We start from the raw sequence: 18899 nt of genomic DNA on the forward strand, positions 1-18899 counted from the left end.
ATATTTAATACTTGACTATCTGGCACCCAGACCAAATGGAGTCACAAGGCAACTTTAATTTTTTTTTTAAGGTTGAGAATGTAAATAAGGCTCTGCTCTCAAAGCCCTGGTGCCTTAACTTCTTTCCACCCTAGGATAAACACACCCCTCTGTGGAGACCATTGTTTAACAATTTGTCACCTGGATGTTCAACTCTAGTCCTCAGATATTCCTCTGTCCTGATGAAGGGATACTTCACCCCTCTTGTTTTAAGACTAGAAAACCATTGACTGACTTTGCAGTCAACTGCAAAGTGGCAACTGTAGACGTAGATCAAGAGAGTTCCAAAGTCATTTTCACCATCGCAGAGAAATAACTTTTGTTTTCAGTTCCTGAAAGAGTAAAGCTCTGTTTATTGTTGTCATGGAGCAGGGTTTCTCAATCTTGGCACTATCGAGATTTGGGGCTGACTCATTCCTGCTTGTCCCGTGCATTGTTGGATGTTCAGCAGCATTCCTAGCCTCTACCCACTAGATGACAGAAGCACCCCGCCTCTCAGTTGTGACAACCAAAAATATCTCCCAGTATTGTTAAATTAAAAAAAAAAAAAGCAGTTGAAAAGCACTGTCAAGAGCGTTCTGTCTGCAAGGTCAGCCATAGGTCAGATTATTTCCTCTAAGACACTTTGCTTGCAATTAGATTGATTGGTTGTTAAAGCGACCTTCTTAACCATTTATTTTTTTGAAGGCAGACAGAGTGCTTCTGCTCTTATGAATCTTCTAAAGTATAAGCTCCAAGTTTTTTAAACAGTAAATTTTAAAAAAATACTTCAGCGTTCTGTCAATATCCCCAAATAAACAGACCAACACTCCTAACAGGACCCTGCCTTCTAGCTGTAGGTATAATTAACCTCCAGTGGCCCCTTAATAATCAGAGGTTTGGCTCCACTGCTTGATAGCAAGAAGTACAACCCCTCTTGTACTAGCTTATGTTAAAGGGAATCCATTCATTGTAAGTAAAGCAGGAAAGGCCACAAAACAAACTGAAGGAAGTAGTGATTTATTTGGCTGGGGGCTGTGGCAGATCTGAATGCCCCAACTAGCCAAGCCCTTGAACAAAGAAAATCCCTGTCCTTATAAAGGCTTACAACTCTAGAAATTACACGTGAAAGGGTTTTGGTCCATGGAGTAGGCATGGGGTATGTGGCTTAGGTGGGGGTTTGATCCTGTTTAAATAAAAACAATGCCTTCTGGAAAGATTCCTCCATACCATGCCTGTTACTTATAGGAGGGCAGTTAAGGTGGCTCCCAGTCTGCCAGCCTTTACTTCTTCTATTGAAATGCAATGTGGAAGTCAAGGGGGAGGTGGTCTTAGATGCTTAGGTCTCCTTCCTCATAAGAATATACAATAAATTATATAGGCATTCAGCAGTGGGAAATCAAGTATGGGAGAACCAAGGAAGACCTGAACTTAAAAGGAGGAATCCCTAGCATGTGGACCTGGTTTGCTAGGACTTCGTTTCAGGCTTCAACCCTACGTGACATTGCCAGATCTACATCCCCAAAGCCAATCATCTCCATTGCCCAGTATTCCAGTTACAGCTCTTAAAAGAGATAACTTGACCGACATACCCATGCCTTCCCAGCATGTCTGTTTCCATCCATGAAGTCTACACTAGAGCTCCCTGAACTCTCAATTCTCCTAACAGGTCTTGTTTTCTTTTGCATCTGGATCTTCATCCATGCAATTTCTTCTGCCTAGACCATTCTTATTCCCTTCTGGCATCTGACCAACACCTACTTCTCCTTTCAGGTCTCTCAGCTAAGCTGTCACTCTCATCTGAAGCTGTCCTTAAAATATTCAACTACCCCTTTCTCCCCACTCCTAGACTACAAAAGGTGTTTCTGCTCTGTGCACCCTGGACTTGTCTGTAACAAAGCATATACTATATTACATAGCAATTGTCTTTCTTGCTAGATTAACTCAGAATAGAGGCAGTGCTCACCAGTTTATTCTCTGCACTTAATATTTTTTTAAAATAATGAATAAATGAACAAACTGGCTTATTTCAGTCAGTTGTCCACCCTTGCCAAAAATAGCTGCATTGAAAAGCACAGGAGGAGCCTGGCATGGTGGCAGGCACCTATAATACCAGTTATTTGGGAGGCCGAGGCAGAAGAATGGATTGAACCTGGGAGGGAGAGGTTGCAGTGAGCGGAGATTGTACCACTGCACTGCAACCTGGGCAACAGAGTGAGACACCGCCTCAAAAATAAAATAAAAGTGCAGGAGGGCAGATGCTACAAACAGCTCCCTGAGCACAGCCCCTCTTCAGCTGTGGGTCAGGGCAGATTCATCTAGAGGGGTATAGGTGGGAAGTAAGGGCTGGCATCTAAAAAGATAGTTTTAACAGCGTATATTAAAGCTTGTTTAGTAGTATTTGAATCAGTTTTGACAGAGAAGGACTGGAACAAATCAAATATTAATAGTAAGCTAAAACTGTATATTCAGATTCTTAATACTGTGATTAAGATTGAGTGTGAAATTCTAGGGATACTCTCATTAGGAGGCTCTCCACTTTGACTATGGATGTTTCTTTGAAAAGTGTGCCAGGGTTCCAGAGGAGGAACATTATACTTTAGAACAGTTGTTCTTAACCTTGGCTGCACATTGGAACTAGCTGGTGGCAGCGGCGGTGGTGGTGAGTGTTGAAAAATACTGAAATGAATGCCTGGATACCAATTTAATTAGTCTGGAGTAACGTCTGGCCATCAGTTTTAAAAGCTTCCCAGGTGTTTCTAATCTGCAGCTTAGGCGGCAATCCAGTGCTTTACTCGTGCTTCCTAGAATGTGGTTCTCAAACCAGTATCATTTGTATCACCTAGAAATGCAGAATCTCAGGCCTCCCCATCAGATCTCCTGAATCAGAACCTACATTTTAACAAGATTCCCAGAAGATATGTCCATGTGTATAGTATTAAAGTTGGAGTATGGCTGGGTGCAGTGGCTCATGCCCTAGCACTTTGGGAGGATGAGGCGGCGGATTACCTGATGTCAGGAGTTCAAGACCAGCCTGGCCAACATGGCAAAACCCTGTCTCTGCTAAAAGTACAAAAATCAGTTGGGCATGGTAGTGGGCACCTGTAATTCCAGCTACTTGGGAGGCTGAGGCAGGAGAATTGGTTGAACCCAGGAGGTGGAAGTTGCAGTGAGCCAAGACTGTGCCACTGCACTCCAGCCTGGGTGAACCTGTGATTTGTCACCATACTTACAAAGCCGTGTATCAAATATGAAACTTGTAATTCATGTTGTATCTATTACTACTGAGTTTGTCAGCAATATTTTGTATTATATATGAAAGTCTTAAGACTTGCCAGATTTAAGTGGTGGTGATTCCACTTTGGGAAGTACAGGAGATAGTAAGATCAATATAGTTTAAAAAATGAGTCTCCATAAGAGAGAATATTGCTAGGTGTGGTAGAGATTCATCTTATTTTTAAAGATATACCTTTGAACTAGTTCGGTTGATTGAAAGTTAATCTGATGTGAGAACTGCTAACACTCAGTATAAAAAGGGATTGATATTTCTTGAAATGATGATGATATTCTTTCAGTGGTAGATTGGTTTTTGCAGGGAGATGTTTCAGAAGGGAAACTATTTCTTACAGAGTATCTGCTGTGCACCAAGCATTAGTAGAAGCACCTTCACCTGCTGTCTCAATCCTCAGAACACTGTAAGACAGATGTACCCCTTTTTCACTTATGAAATTATTGATTTATATATTTACTCAGAAAAATCACTAAAGTTTTAGAGCCAGAAGAAAGCTAGCAATTCAAGTTCTGTTATTTTTACAAATGAGGACAGTGAAAGGTTAAGTGATTTGACCATCACATTGTTGGACAAGTGGTTCTAAAACAAATATGCTTCATTTAAAATATCTATAAAGTATAAAAACTCAGGATCTAGAATCCTGAGGTTGCCAGACTATCCATTCCTTAACAAATAACTGGCACTGTTTGCAGTTGGGGCAAACAAATTCCTTGGATAAAATTTTAAACATTTACCTCAAATCTCCCCATATAAGAAAAATGTTTAGCTATGCACTCCCTTATTCACATGGACTAGTATACAGCATATGTACTTGACTTTGCCATATCAGCAGTTAGCGCAAGTTTAGACACATAACTTAGCATTTTGTGTAAATCATCAAAAGGACTTTATGGTCTTATTTGTAGATGTGGAGAAATCCAGAATCCCTTCTGTTTAATTAAATTCTTTCAATTTGATTAAATCAAAGTCTTACATGTGGAGTTCACTGGAGTAAACTTCTGAGTCCATGTAACAGTTTCTTCAACTATGAGGTTAAACATACAAATCATTCTAGCGCAGAAGAATCAGTGTGTATACTATAAAGTGGTGCTGATAAGAACCACTGCATAGATAGATCTGTGGTTGAGGTTTCTATAGCCCAGAATTGGAAAGTTAGAGTGAACAAAGGGACCACGAACTCACCATCTTTGAGAAGACTGGCAGAATTCTACCTTTTTACTGCTGCTAACCAGGGGAGCTGGAATCAGTTTCTTACACCCACGCAAATGTCCCAGTTCTTTCACAACATCAGATAAAATGCCTAATGCCATTAATATATAGGTTCATCACCAGTAAGAACTGCCCTGCTGCTTGTTATTACATGAGCAACGCTTGTCATGTGTTTTAACTGGGCTCCTTGCAAAGCATCAATTTTCATTCACCATTTGTTTTGAATCCTGGTAGCAAGCTGAGCTCCCTTTTGTCTGAGATGCCCCCAGTGTGACCTGAGGGACCCCGCCAAAGGCCCAGCGAGAGGGTCTGGAGGCTGTAGAATCACCCGAGTTCTCAGACTGCCCAGAAGTCTGTGAGTATAGGAAGCGGGAGACTCTCCTCAGGGTTTCTCAAATCTGGGTTTCAGAGTCACTGGAGAGCTTTCAAAACGCCCAAGCTCTGAGGCTACACCCTGAAGGTTACACATTAGTAATTTATTGAGTATAAAATTTATCGTGCACTTACAGTAGACCAGGTCCTCTTCTAGGTTCTTTATACAAATTATTGATTCATGGAACCCTCACGACTACGTGGTAAGTTTCTCGGATGAAGAAATTGACACACAGAAAAGTTATTGCCTGTGTTTGTGCAGCTAGGGAATGGCAGAGCCAGGATTCAAACCCTAGTAGTTTGACTCTAGAACACACATTCCTAACACTATGCTGCTCTGGGTCAGTTGAGAATGTAACATAGGCGGTCTGCTTCCTTCCATCCACCTTAGGTCTTAGCATATAGCATATGTCATATAGCAATAAAGCTGTCATTAAACAAAAGCAAATGCCAATTGTCAGTAGTCAGGAATGGCAGGGGCAGGGGAGTGGGTGTGACTATAAAGGCATACTGAAAGGGGGTCTTTGTGGTGCTGGAAAAGTTCTGTATTCTCTTTTGGGTGTTGGTTACATGAATATACTCATGATAAAAAGGTATCACATACATTGTATCAACATCAATTGCCTGGTTTTGATATTGTACTACCATTTTATAAGTGTAACCACTAGGGAAAATGGGTGAAAGGTACACAGGACTGCTCTGGACTATTTTTGCAACTTCCTGTGAATCTATAATTATGTCAAAATAAAAAGTAAAAAAAAAAACCAAAATCCTATGCTTACTTTTGGCAAGCCCCATATCCATTAGAGGCCTGCCCCTTTAAGACGGATGTAAATGGAGATCATTCTTGGACGACAAACCTCATTCTGTTTAGGGTAAGGAAAGCACTCAGTCTGGGCAGAGCAGGGGCACAGGGTAGTGGTGTTTAACAGGAGCTGAGCAAGGTTACCAATAGCAGAGTCAAGCACTCTCCTGATTACACTACACCATGGGGGCTGGAAGCAGTTCCTTATGCCTTGCAGTGATTCCCAGGTGACTAGTGTCCTAAATGGGAACCCTGGGGAAAGCGCTAAATGAACACAGAATCTCTGCCCCATGCCTGGGAACTCTGCCTCAGTAGGTCAAGGACAAGGTCTATTAGGTTACATTTAAAAGTCTCCCCAGGTGACATGAGCTTGAGAACTTTAGATTCCAGAGTAGCTGATAAAGCTGGATCTCCAATAACATCACATGAGTCAGCCACCATGGGGACTGTAACACAGCCCTTGGTTTTCATAGGGTTGGTATGGCTCAGAGAGAGAAGGATGATGCTCATGTCATATACAAAAACATCCACAAAGTGTAGATAACCTTTCTGAATGCTATGTATAAACAATGAGATATTACAATGAATTGCTTTTTCTTCTGCATCATTCCTATTTGGTTCCTTACCAAACAAGAACCAAATTCTATTACAGATGTCTTAGGCTATCAGGTATGTTGCTCAATTAAGAATCCTTTTGTCTACAAGTAACAAACTTCTCAACCAACAGTAACATAAACAACACAGGGGTCTGTTAGTCTCATATACTAAGAAGTCCAGAGCAGGTGGTTCCTGGGATTGGTTGTGCAGCGCAAGAGACTGGTGCTGACATCTCTGCAGTACTTCGCCTTTTCTTTATGGCCTCAAGGCCACAGCTGCAGCTCCAGCCTCTCCACATTCCAGACCGGACGAAGGGGAAGGGGCAGGACCACTGGCATTCTACTCCTGTCTTCGTTGGCCAGAACCATCTCTCATGGCCACCCCTGGCTGCGAAGCAGGCTAGGAAATTGAGTATTCCCCTTTCACAGTCTCTGTGAGAGAGGCAGGAAAGGAAGATGGGGAGAGACGGGTGTAGATGAGGCAACCTACAGTGTCTGCCAAGGCTTTCATTTTATATTTTATCAAGTACTGTTTAATTAAATCTACAAATAGCTGATCAGATACAAAGTAATACATTATCACAGAAAATACTGATATGAAAATCAAGCATAAGGATCTCCACTGTCAATAATTCTACACATAGGTATTGGTCTTTCATTCTGTGTTGGAACTAATTCTAGTTGTTTAAGCACTTCTGTTCCTTCAATCAATTGCCTACATAGGAGGAAAAAAATGGAAAATATAGTCAGTCATAAAGTTTCACATTTAACTTACATTCCAAAATGGAGTCCTACGTAGCTATAGCTAAGACTATTTCCTAAAAATTAAATGAACATCAGCCCCAAGTATCCTAAACCTCTCTGGATGTGTCCACTTTGCCACACCTACAGTACCCAGGGCCATCATCCAGACAGCCGGCCCTCTTGCCTTGGCTCCAAGCTTGCTTCCTCCATCTGCTTGGCACCCTCCCCTCTGTTCTCCTCCCTGCAGTCAGGGTGATTTTTTTTTTTTTTTTGAGACAGGGTCTCATGCTGTTGCCCAGGCTGGAGTGATGTGGCATGATCTTAGCTCACTATAGCCTTGACCTCCTGGCTCAAGTGATCTTCCTGCCTCAGGTTCCTGAGTAGCCAGGGCTTATAGGTGTGTGTTGCTATGCCTGGCCAATATTTTTATTTATTTATTTTTGTACAGATGGGATCTTGCTATGTTGCCCAGGCTGGTCTTGAACTCCTGGCCTCAAGCAGTTCTTCCACTTTGATCTTGCAAAGTGCTGGGATTATCGGTGTGAGCCACCATACCTGGCCAGCATGATCTTTTAGAACTAGAAATCTGTGGTCACCTTCTTGTTCAAAATACGACCATAATTTCCCAGTATCCTTATGATAAAGACCAAAAAATCCCTGTCATTGCCTACCAGGGTCTGCACAGTCTATCTCCCATGGCCTCTTGGGTGGTCTCTGCTCCAGCCAGACTGGCTTTCAGTACCTCAAGAGTTCCATGTTCCCTTCCACACCTCCTCCATTACTCCCCAACCCCTATGGGTTGGCATGGTCACCTCCTGGTCTTCCTTCAGACCTCAGCTCAGTCATCACTTATTCAGGGAAGTTTCCCAGGACACCTTGCTTATGTTCCCTCTCTCTCCTTTAGAAAAGTTCCCAGGGTTGCAAGCTTACATTTGTTTGTATGCTTCTTTGATTGATTTCTGATTCTCCCATGATGGCAGGGATCATGTGTGTGCTCAGGCTCAGTGCCTAGCATAATGCCTAGCACATACCAGGTACCTGACAACATCCACTGAGTACATGAATAAAAGACAGCTCAAAGCCACGCTAGTTTAGGCTGGATGTGGTGGCTCAAGCCTGTAATCCCAGCACTTTGGGAGGCCAAGGCAGGCAGATTGACTGAGCTCAGGAGTTCGAGACCAGCCTGGGGGTAACACAGTGAAACCCCAACTCTATTAAAATACCAAAAATTAGCCAGGCTTGGTGGTACATGCCTGTAATCCAAGCTGCTCGGGAGGCTGAGGCAGGAGAATTGCTTCAACCCAGGAGGTGGAGGATGCAGTGAGCTGAGTTTGCACCACTGTACTCAGCCTGGGCCATAGAGTGAGACTCATCTCCAAAAAAAAAAAAGCCGTACTAGTTTAGATCTCTGTAGGCACTTGCTGGCCATGGGCTAGAACTTCCTGGGGAGTGGAGCTAGACTTCTGATGGTTCTTTCCATGAAAAGAGGGCAGAGAGACAGGCCAAGACATAGGACTGGTGCCCTCTGCCAATGCTTAGGCTGGGACAGTGGCCGAGGGGAAGGTGAGCCTTTAGGGGGCGTGGTCAGTGCTGACACCAACTGTACTTTAGCCCTATCTTTGCCTTTGGGCTCTATTTTTGCCATCCCAATCAGAAACCACCATACAGGGAAACACAAGGTACATTCTGAGGATGAAGAGTAGAGGATAAATAGATTCATTTCTGTCCAAATAGAGTATGAAGCCTGTTCTCCAACAAGAAAGGTAAGCAAAGGCACAGAGATGGTTCTTGGGGTGATGGTACTATGGTCTGGCTGAAGCTGCCAGTCTACAAATTACTTCCAAATTATACCTCCAGCTCTGACCCAGCTTGAATATCCACCTCCTGGGATGCCACCAACTGGCTATCCTACAGGTATCCTATTATGAAACTTGTCCAACCTGAACTCATGATCTTCTCTTTCAAATCCTCCTCCTTCTATTCTCTATCTTGGTGAATGGTACCACCCATCTAACCAGTTCCCAAATCCTAGGAGTTACTCTAGACTTTCACTCTCCAGTATGGTCGTCACTAGCCACATGTGGCTATTTAAACTTAATTATAGGCTGGGAGTTGCAGTGGCTCACACCTGTAATTCCAGCACTTTGGGAGGCTGAGGTGGGTGGCTCACTTGAGGTCAGGAGTTCAAGACTAGCTTGGCCAACATGGTGAAACCCTATCTCTACTAAAAATACAAAAATTAGCTGGGCGTGGTGGTACATGCCTGTAATCCCAGCTACTTGGGAGGCTGAGGCATGAGAATTGCTTGAACCCAGGAAGCAGAGGTTGAGTGAGCTGAGATTGCACCACTGCACTCCAGCCTGGGTAACAGAGCAAAACCTTGTCAAAAAACAAAACTAAACAAAACAAAAACACTTTCATTAGAATGAAATATAGTTCCTCAGTCACACTAGCCACATTTCAAGTACCCAGTGCCCACGTGTGGCCAGTGGCTATCATACTGGGCTGGACATTTCCGTCATCACAGAGCGTTCTACTGGACAGTGCTGGCCTGGACTCTGCTCAGGCCCTTGCCCTCGACTCTACATTCTCAATGTCTTGAGTTTGTCCACTTATCGCCTGTTCATCTGTACTGCTGGTGCTTTTGAGTAGGACTTCATTTATGGCCTATTATAACCATAGATTCTTAAGTGGTCTTGCTAGTTCTTTTTCATCCTTTACCAATTCATTCCTTTTTTTCCTTCAAAAATGATAAGCTGGGTATGTTGCTCACAATGTAAAATTCTCCCATGGCCCCTATCACCCTTGGGTGAGGCTCATGCTCAGCAGCATGGCACCTGTGGCCCATTGGGAACTGGGCCCTGGCTGACCCTCTTATCCAGCCTCTACCCTCTCCATTCTCCCCTGGGCACTAAGCCTTGTCCAGACCAGATGGCTTGTAGATAAGATGCTCTTGTACTCCTCAGGACCTCTCTGTGAAACCTCTTCACACTAAAATTGATTTGATTCATTCTGATTTCTAGCTTCTCTATCTGGCGAATTTCTACTTGACTTTTCGCCCCTTAGCTCGTCTTCTTATGAAACTTTCCATGACCCCCTCCCACCTTACAAGTCTCTTAAAATGAAATAATTCCCCCTCCCACTAGCACCCCTTCTACCATGTGTGCGCATGAATGGAGAGCTTACAGGCTTGTTTTGTGATATTCTTTCTCTATGAGACCACTGGGCCAGGCCATGCTCTGTGGATTGCTACGGTCTTTCCTGAAGGACATTCCCAGTGTCATCCATCTGAGGGAGCGGCAGGTTCATGTACCTGAAAATGGCTTGGAAGGAGTGTCTGTCTTGGATCAAAGGAAATTTCTGCATCTCTCTGGACCTTGCTAACCATGTCTGGGCTTCCAAAAGCTCAGACACATCTAGGGAAACTGAGAGATGATAGGGAAGAGGCAGCACTACAGCTGGAAAGGAAGATACCTCTGAAGGACTTCTATTTCATTAATTTAACTAGATTATCTAGTTGCCTATTATATTTTACCTTTCTGCTTCTCCCTTAGCATTCTATAAGGTCTTGTTTAAATATTCTAGCTGAGCCTCAACTGTGATTTAGAGACCTTCTTTTTTTTTTTCAATTTAGAGATTTAAGGAATACACTCAGATTATACTTGAGGCAGAAAAGAAGAGGGGCAGTGCCTCCCAGAGGCTACAGTGATAATAACAAAAATTAGAGATTTCCCCAAGAGGAAGGTGGATCATAGAGAGTTGGAATCATCAAAAGGAGACTGAGTGCTCTCCACTCCACTATGGCCCTGTAAGGCTCTGTGCTCCCTTTGATGAAAGGTGTTGGAGGGTGTTTTCTTTCCCATCTCCCAATGCACCTTGTACACAGTTTGCATAGCCCATGTCTCACTGTCACATAGCTGTTGGTTATTTGACCTGTTTTTCCTAATATACTCTAAGCTCCCTAAAGAGCAGGGAATGTACCTTGTCACTTTTTCCCCAGCACTGAGTATTACGAATGGCATACTACAGGTGCCTAACAAAATTCTGTTTGAATGAGTTGGGAAAACAGCAGAAGAGAGGGTTGAAAAAAGATGTGGGGCCAGAGAGTGGAGCACCTAGAATGCCATGCTAGACATCAGGCTCAGCAGATGTGGAAGTGGTAATGGAGGCACTAAAAGTTTTCAAGTAGTCATGTTTGTGTTTGAGAAAGGTGTCTTTAGCTTAGATATAAAGGATCACCAGGGTTGGTAGAGGATAGAGACTGTCAGCAACATGAGAGAGATTTAATGATCCAAGAAATGTTATTCAAATCTAAAACTAATTTAACAATGCATTTTCACAATCAGAATACAATTCATTTGGGACCAGGGAAAATTGAAGACAAGTCATTATTTTAGGCTATGCATCTATTAATGTAATGTTATTTCTTTAAAGATAGCCTTGGAAAATACACTTTCTATTTTTCAACCTGGAAGTTGAAAATATACTTTCTATTTTTCAACCTGGAAGTATCATAGAAAGCATTACACTAAAGGAATTATTGTGGTTAAAATGAACACTGGCATGAAATTCCAGGTGGTGGAGAGTCAATAATTATCCCTATGGAGTGGTTGGAATAAATCTAAGTTATTCAGAAAAACCCAAATACTTTGCATTATTTTAGGGAACACAAAGTAAGCCCTGCCTCATATTCACTCAGTAATTAAAGAGAGATATGAAACACTGGAGTGATGACAAGTATTTCCATCATTCATTTTAGGTACATGTCTTTAAGCATAATATTCTAATAATAACGATTACCTGTGATTTTTCCATATTTAAAATTGTTCAGTAATAAAAGTTACATGTAACTCGAATAGTTTTCATCTACCTCTTTATGGTGTCCACGGACAATTACTCAAATGACTTCACCTCTTCACTGCTACATATTAGTATATCTATATTATTAAGCACTGTGGTATGATTCATAGGAATTACAAATTGATAATATCTTTAAGGCTGAAGATCAACAGATGGATAAATAGAGACACAGAAAGAACATTATCATGACTATGCCTAAATGGTTTCTGTTTTTATTTTGTTTTACGTGTGTGTGTGTGTGTGTGTATTTTTTTTTTTTTTGAGATAGAGTCTCTGTCGCCCAGGCTGGAGTGCAATGGCATAATCTTGGCTCACTGCAACCTCCGCCTCCTGGGTTCAAGCAATTCTCTGTCTCAGCCTCCTGAGTAGCTGGGATTACAGGTACCCACCACCACACCCAGCTAATTTTTTGTATTTTTAGTAGAGATGGGTTTCACCATTTTGGCCAGGCTTGTCTTGAACTCCTGACCTCATGATCCACCTGCCTCGGCCGCCCAAAGTGCTGGGATTACAGGCGTGAGACACTGTGCCCAACCTTGTTTTATATACATTTTTGAGACAGAGTCTCATTCTGTTACCCAGGCTGGAGTGCAGTGGCATAATCATGGCTCCCAGTCTCAAGCAACACCCTCACCTCAGCTTCTTCAGTAGCTGGGACTACAGGCATGCACCACCATATCCGGCTAATACTTTTTAATTTAATTTAATTTTATTTTGACCCAGCCTTGCTCTGCTGTCCAGGCTGGAGTGCAGTGGTACGATCTCAGTCACTGAAACCTCCACCTCCCGGGTTCAAGCAATTCTCCTGCCTCAGCCTCCTGAGTAGCCAGGACTATGGGCATGCACCACCATGTCCAGCTAATTTTTTTTTTTTTTTTTTTGAGACGGAGTTTCACTCTTGTTACCCAGGCTGGAGTGCAAGTAATTCCCCGCCTCAAGTAATTCGCCTGCCTCGACCTGTCAAAGTGCTGGGATTACAGGCATGAGCCACCATGCCTAGCCAGCTAATTTTAAAATTTTTTGTAGAGATGGGGTCTTGCTATGTTGCCCAGGCTAGTCTTGAATTCCTGGGCTCAAGCAATCCTCCTACCTCAGCCTCCAAAAGTGCTGAGATTACAGGCCTGAGCCACTGTGCTTGACCAGTTTCTGTGTTTTTATAGATAGGGAAATTCTTGCAAAGTATTTCTTAAATACTTTTGTCTCTATTTGTATTATTTTTTGCATTTAAGCCCTATTTTTAGCTACCCGTACACTATATACAATATTTATCCAAATATTTTTGAATATTTTTATATGTGTGAACATTATATAGACAAATCTACAATATACATACCCAAAAGCCACAAATTTTCTATCTAAATAAGGAGTTGCTTGCAGTGTGATATAGAATTGTGACCCATTGCTGTGGCGGCCTTTGTTGGCCATTCCAAGAACTCCTCTTTTATTATGAGGAACTGAAAAGTTTTCATCTAGGAAAGACAATAATCAGTAAGTTATTAGCACATTGCTATTATCTTAATTTATTGTAACATCTAAGGAACAAATAGAACCCTTGGTGACAATCTCAATCGTATTTATCAATACATTCCAAACTGTAAATATTCTATTTACTTCAAATTACTTTTAAACTCTCAAACGGGCTGTTAAAAAAGATAAGCTGAAAAACCTTATTAGAACTATTTGAACATTCAGCTTTAGTTTGTCTTTACCATAAACAAGTGTGCTAAGAAAATTAATAATGTACAAGGAAATATATACAGTATTCTAATTAAGAATAAAGGTCAGCAAACTTTCTTATGCTGTTTTGGCATTTCCTTCAAACTACTACCATGCTCATTAAAAACACCTCCTCTGAGCCAGGTGATTCTTCTGATCACCCCTGTAATTCCAGCACTTTGGGAGGCTGAGGCAGGCAGATCACGAGTCAAGAGATTGAGACCATCCTGGCCAACATTGTGAAAACCCGTCTCTACTAAAAATACGAAAATTAGCTCGGTGTGGCAGTGCATGCCTATAGTCCCAGCTACTCAGGAGGCTGAGGCAGGAGAATCGCTTGAACCTAGGAGGCAGAGGTTTCAGTGAGTCAACATTGTTCCACTGCACTCCAGCCTAGTGACAAAGCAAGACTTTGTCTCAAACAAACAAACAAACATCTCCTCTGAGAAGTCTTCTGTGGACCTAACCTTTTCCCCAGACCCCCGAGCATCTTACACATAGTTCTTGGAAGTCCTTACAATCTCTATGTACTTATTTGTTTACATGGCATTTCTTCTCTAGTATGTGAAGGCAGGAACCTTGTCTCCTGGAAGCTTTAGCTCCGGGCTTCCTACCACATTAACTGGCGTAAGTGTGGACCTAAATGTTTGGGCAGATTTCAATTCCATGTACTTTTCCATTTCATGTAGTTTAAAAATGTTGATGATGAAAGGAAATTAATTATGCTTATTTCTAGTAATCTTTAAATAAATTTCAATCTGAAACCTTGTTTGGACTGATCAAGATTTTTTGGAAAGCAATCGCTTTTTTAGTGTAAGATTCAGAAGTAAAAAGAGTTGTATGGTGATTATCAGGTTACCAATTTGAAGACATATCATTCTCAGCATTGCCTCCAAGTTCAAATACATGGAGGGATGAAAAATTCAATAAAAGTTTTCACTCAATAACTTTACAAATTTCTTAGAATAACTGAGAAATATAAATATTGTCTGTAAGATTTTATTAAACTGCAATTGCTATTATTATTCTAAGTTTCAAAACTAAGCAAACTAAGTGATTAAGTCATATCTATGGTAGTTACTTTCAGCCTGTTAAGTTGAAAACTGAATAAAGACCTCTGATATCTTATGAAATGCAAATGAGGCATTTTTGTACAAATGAGTCTATATAATTACACTGATGCTCCTTATTCATTTCAGTGAAATAAAGAAAAAAACTCATTAATTTCACAGGAAATTGCATGAAATGGAAATCTACCCATAGCAAAGATTCAGAGAGTTTTAACAGAATGGTATGTCATTTCTTTTAGATATTCTGATTTATTTTTCTTAAATTCTGTAAAAATTGGGGAAGAAAATTGATAGAATTGTAATATTTTTACCAAAAATTCTGTGACTGTGAGATATCTTTAAAGTAGTTAATCCTAACACCTATCAAAACAATTGCTACCTATGTGAAAGCCCATGTATAAAACAGTTGAAGAAGTGCCTAGAGCAGCCAGGCACGGTGCCTCACACCTGTAATCCAGCACTTTGGGAGGCCAAGGTGGGGGATCCTTGAGGCCAGTAGTTCAAGACCAGTCTGTCCAACATGGCAAAACCCCATCTCTACTAAAAACACAAAAATTAGCTGGGCGTGGTGGTACATGCCTGTAATCCCAGCCACTTAGGAGTCTGAGGCACAAGAATCACTTGAATGAACCAAGGAGGCGGAGGTTGCAGTGAGCTAAGATTGTGCCAATGCACTCTAGCCTGGGTGAAAGAGAGAGACTCAGTCTCAATTAAAAAAAAAAAAAAAATGCCTAGAGCCCTGTCATCTCCTGAACACGTTTATTTAGGACAGCGTGGAAATCCTTAGAGACAATTTGACAACCTTTGCTATAAAGGGACAGAATAAATTATATTTTTAAAAGGTGCAGGTAGTCCCTGACTTACAAACTTTAAAATGTATGGACCTGGAAAAAAGTATGAAAACTAAATGACTATGTGTGGATTCTCTAAGTCCAGAATGTATATGTGAATCTTAAGAACCTGAGGCTATGCTGCTTCCAGGTCAGGCAGTAATGCCAGAACCAATGGAAACCACTCAGTTGTCATGCCATGATAGGGCAACTTGACATGATCCTGTATGGATCAAATAAAATTATGTGTAAGAAAGAACCATTTTAAATATTAACTCTAACTAGCTTTGCAGACAAAGTATTATAAGACAAGGGTAATTTACATGTTCTTTTGTTCTGCTGTGTCTGACTCACTTTTTAACCATCTGTTCATTTCTGTATTTCTTGATCTTTCCAACCCCTCTGCTTTTCTTCTTCCTCTTTACAGTTCTCTCTAAGCTTCCATAAAGCTCTAAAATTTAAGAGCTATAATTTTCATTTAAATTAAATTAAATTTTTTTAGAGAAGGCATCTTGCTTATGTTGTCCTAACTGGTCTTGAACTCCTGGGCTCAAGGCCTCCTGCCTCAACCTCCTGAATAGCTGGGACTACAGGTGTGTGCTACTACACCTGGCTAGCTATAATTTTTTAAAAAATTATTTACTGGCTGGGCATGGTGGCTCATGCCTGTAATCCCAGCACTTTGGAGGCCAAGGCAGGTGGATCACGAGGTCAGGAGTTCAAGACCAGCCTGGCCAAGATGGTGAAACCTCATCTCTACTAAAAATTTTTAAAAATTAGCTGGGTGTGGTGGCACATGCCTGTAGACCCAGCTACTTGGGAGGCTGAGGCAGAAGAATCGCCTGAACCCAGGAGGTGGACGCTGTAGTGAGCCAAGATTGTGCTACTGCACTCCAGCATGGGTGACCAAGTGAGACTTCAACTAAAAAAAAAAATTATTTATTAATGTAAGGTTCCCTTATTTTTTTTCTAATAGTAAATTTTTGGTACATTTCATTTAACTTAAAACATTAAATTAAGTTGCTTTATACTTCCATGATAACAAAATGCACCCTTTGGCAGTAAACAGCACTGCTGAAGAGAGCTGAGCCTCTTCAGGTTTAAATAGAGTGAAAGCCCGCACAGAGGAATTTTTGTCCTTTTCGTTTGGTGAGGAGTGAGGTCACTGGTCAGTAAGTAGGTCTGATTCAAGCCTATTTTCTCCTGAGTGTTTCTGCCAGGGATAAAGGATGTGTGGGAACAACCTACACAGAAACCAGTAGCTGAAACTTGCCTGAGTAGAAAGAGCCTATTTATTTAGGACTTTAAAAGCTGTGATTCAAGGCTGGGCGTGGTGGGTCATGCCTGTAATCCCAGCACTTTAGGAGGCCAAGGCAGGCAGATCACCTTAGGTTGGGAGTTCGAGACCAGTCTGGCCAGCATAAAGAAACCCTGTCTCTACTAAAAATACAAAATTAGCCAGGTGTGATGGCGTATACCTGTAATCCCAGCTACTCAGGAGGTTGAGGCAGGAGAATCGCTTGAACCCGGGAGGCAGAGGTCACAGTGAGCCGAGACTGCGCCATTGCACTCCAGCCTGGGCAACAAGAGCAAAACTCCATCTCAAAAAAAAAAAAAAAAAAAGTTGTGATTCAAAACAAAGCAAAACAGACTTTCCCTAGGTTTAAAAAAATTAACTCATTTATAAAATAATCATCTAATTAAATATTTTCTTTATTATTTTTGTGTTAAGCTTAATAAAAGTGAGTTTTGCAGTTGTAGTTTATCACAGCTTTGGTTTTAATTCTGCATCTCATGGAAATAGGACCCTATGAGAGAAATGTGGAGGAAGGACTGGCTGGCTGCTGTGTTCACATTCCCAGGTGGGTGAAGGGATGAGGGAGACCCATGCCTTAGCTGTTCTGAGGACTAGCCACGCTCTCGCTTTCATAGTTACTCATCTTTCCTTCTGGAACATCTCTCCTTCCCACTTGATTGCTTACTGGATTTTTTCTAATTTTGTGCTACTAGACAAACTGAATAACAAAAATGTCACTGAACACACTGGGACTCCATGGCCACAATAAGGACAGCAAAGCCTCTATCTGGAGACCAAATACTAATGGTCTAAGGATGGGGTGAGGGATAATCAGCAGAGACTCAGGGGTGTCTAGGGGGTCAGTCAAGGAGGTGAGTGAATAGATCGGTCTCCTACTGGATAGGAGGCCCATGTTCTGTCTGAAGCTGTGACTCCAAGCACAAAGCATTTGGGTGCTCTGATAATGGCTGTGGGGTGGAGAGGTACAGTGGATCATCATCAGGGATTGGGGCCAGGAGAATCCTTTCCCTATCTGCAATGTGTTGCTGCAGACCCAACTCAAGGCTACTCTGTGCTGCCGCCCCCAATCTTCAGGCAGCTATTCTTCCTTTTCCCACAGTACTCAGTTCCTTCCTCTCTAACAGCAGTTGGCACAGCCCCTGTAGCTGATCTGTTTAAACATCTGTCTGCACAAAAACACTAAAATCCTTCAGAGTAGAAACTTGGTTACACTACCTTTGTTGCCACAGGCCCTAGCACCATGTGAGCACCTACCTTGGAGTTTAGTATTTTGTGAATGACTAAAGGAATGGTGTCACTTGCATGTTTTCATCTGATAAAGCTGTCTGCAGGAATTTAGAAGCAAAGTAGCTACTACTTTTCCCTTTCACTTTGGCCATTGATTCAATAAAGGTATCTTTTCATTGTATTAAAATATAGACACAAAACGCCTTAGAAAATTAATGTATAAAGGCCAAGAAAAGAAACTTCGCTGGCCTCTGCCCAAAGTTCCTTGTCAAGCCCCTCTCTCACCCAAAAGGAACCATTCCCCAACTTTTATATAACCATGCACTTAATGTTTCCTTATAGTTTTAACATCCAAATGTGAATCCCTAAGCACTACAGTTCAGTCTTTCCCACTTAAAAAATTTGTTATGCTTTTTAAGTCTCTTTTAATCTGCAGGTGTCCCTTTCTTTTCCTTATATTTATCTATTACTAATGAACTTGAGCTGTTTAACCTCGAGAATTTCTCCCAGTCGGAGTCTGTTGATTGCACACATGGTGCAATCCAGTCCTCTGTCCTGTCAATTCTGCTATAAAGCTACTTTTGAAAATGCACATTTGCTTCAACTTGATGGATACATTAGGGAAAGCCTTGTGCATTATGGATTTCACCCCCACTCACATTCTTCCACAATGAGAAACACTAGGGAAATGAAAACTGCATCCAGCTACGCGGAGCCACGTAGTAACACACACACCTCAGATATCCATCTACCAGCTACCCTGGTGCTGTTCTGAGCCTCTCCTACCCACATCTAGGGTTCTGATTGCAGAAAACCCTCCTTCCGCCACTTCAAAATCACTC

At 41.7% G+C, this 18899-nt stretch overlaps 1 protein-coding gene across 10 annotated transcripts in view; it reads right to left on the reverse strand.

Annotated features, from left to right (window-relative positions):
• Window positions 1-4976: 4976 nt before the first annotated feature.
• The window catches only part of PPIL6 (peptidylprolyl isomerase like 6), a 48205-nt gene continuing 34282 nt past the window's right edge, over window positions 4977-18899 (reverse strand). For 5 of the 10 annotated variants that reach the window (XM_035296481.3, XM_017971302.4, XM_017971303.4 and 2 more), the window contains 2 exons: window positions 13230-13365; window positions 4977-6724 (listed from right to left, as the gene is read on the reverse strand). In XM_035296481.3, coding sequence (XP_035152372.1) covers window positions 6454-6724; window positions 13230-13365 — 407 coding nt within the window. In that variant the 3' untranslated portion in view covers window positions 4977-6453. Of the gene's footprint in view, window positions 7008-13228; window positions 13368-15887; window positions 15964-18899 lie in introns of those variants that run through there. The other 5 variants (XM_035296482.3, XM_002746991.6, XM_002746990.7 and 2 more) reach the window with 4 other exon arrangements.

Source organism: Callithrix jacchus, chromosome 4 (assembly GCF_049354715.1).
Source record: "Callithrix jacchus isolate 240 chromosome 4, calJac240_pri, whole genome shotgun sequence".
Classification (NCBI taxonomy): Eukaryota; Metazoa; Chordata; class Mammalia; order Primates; family Cebidae; genus Callithrix; species Callithrix jacchus.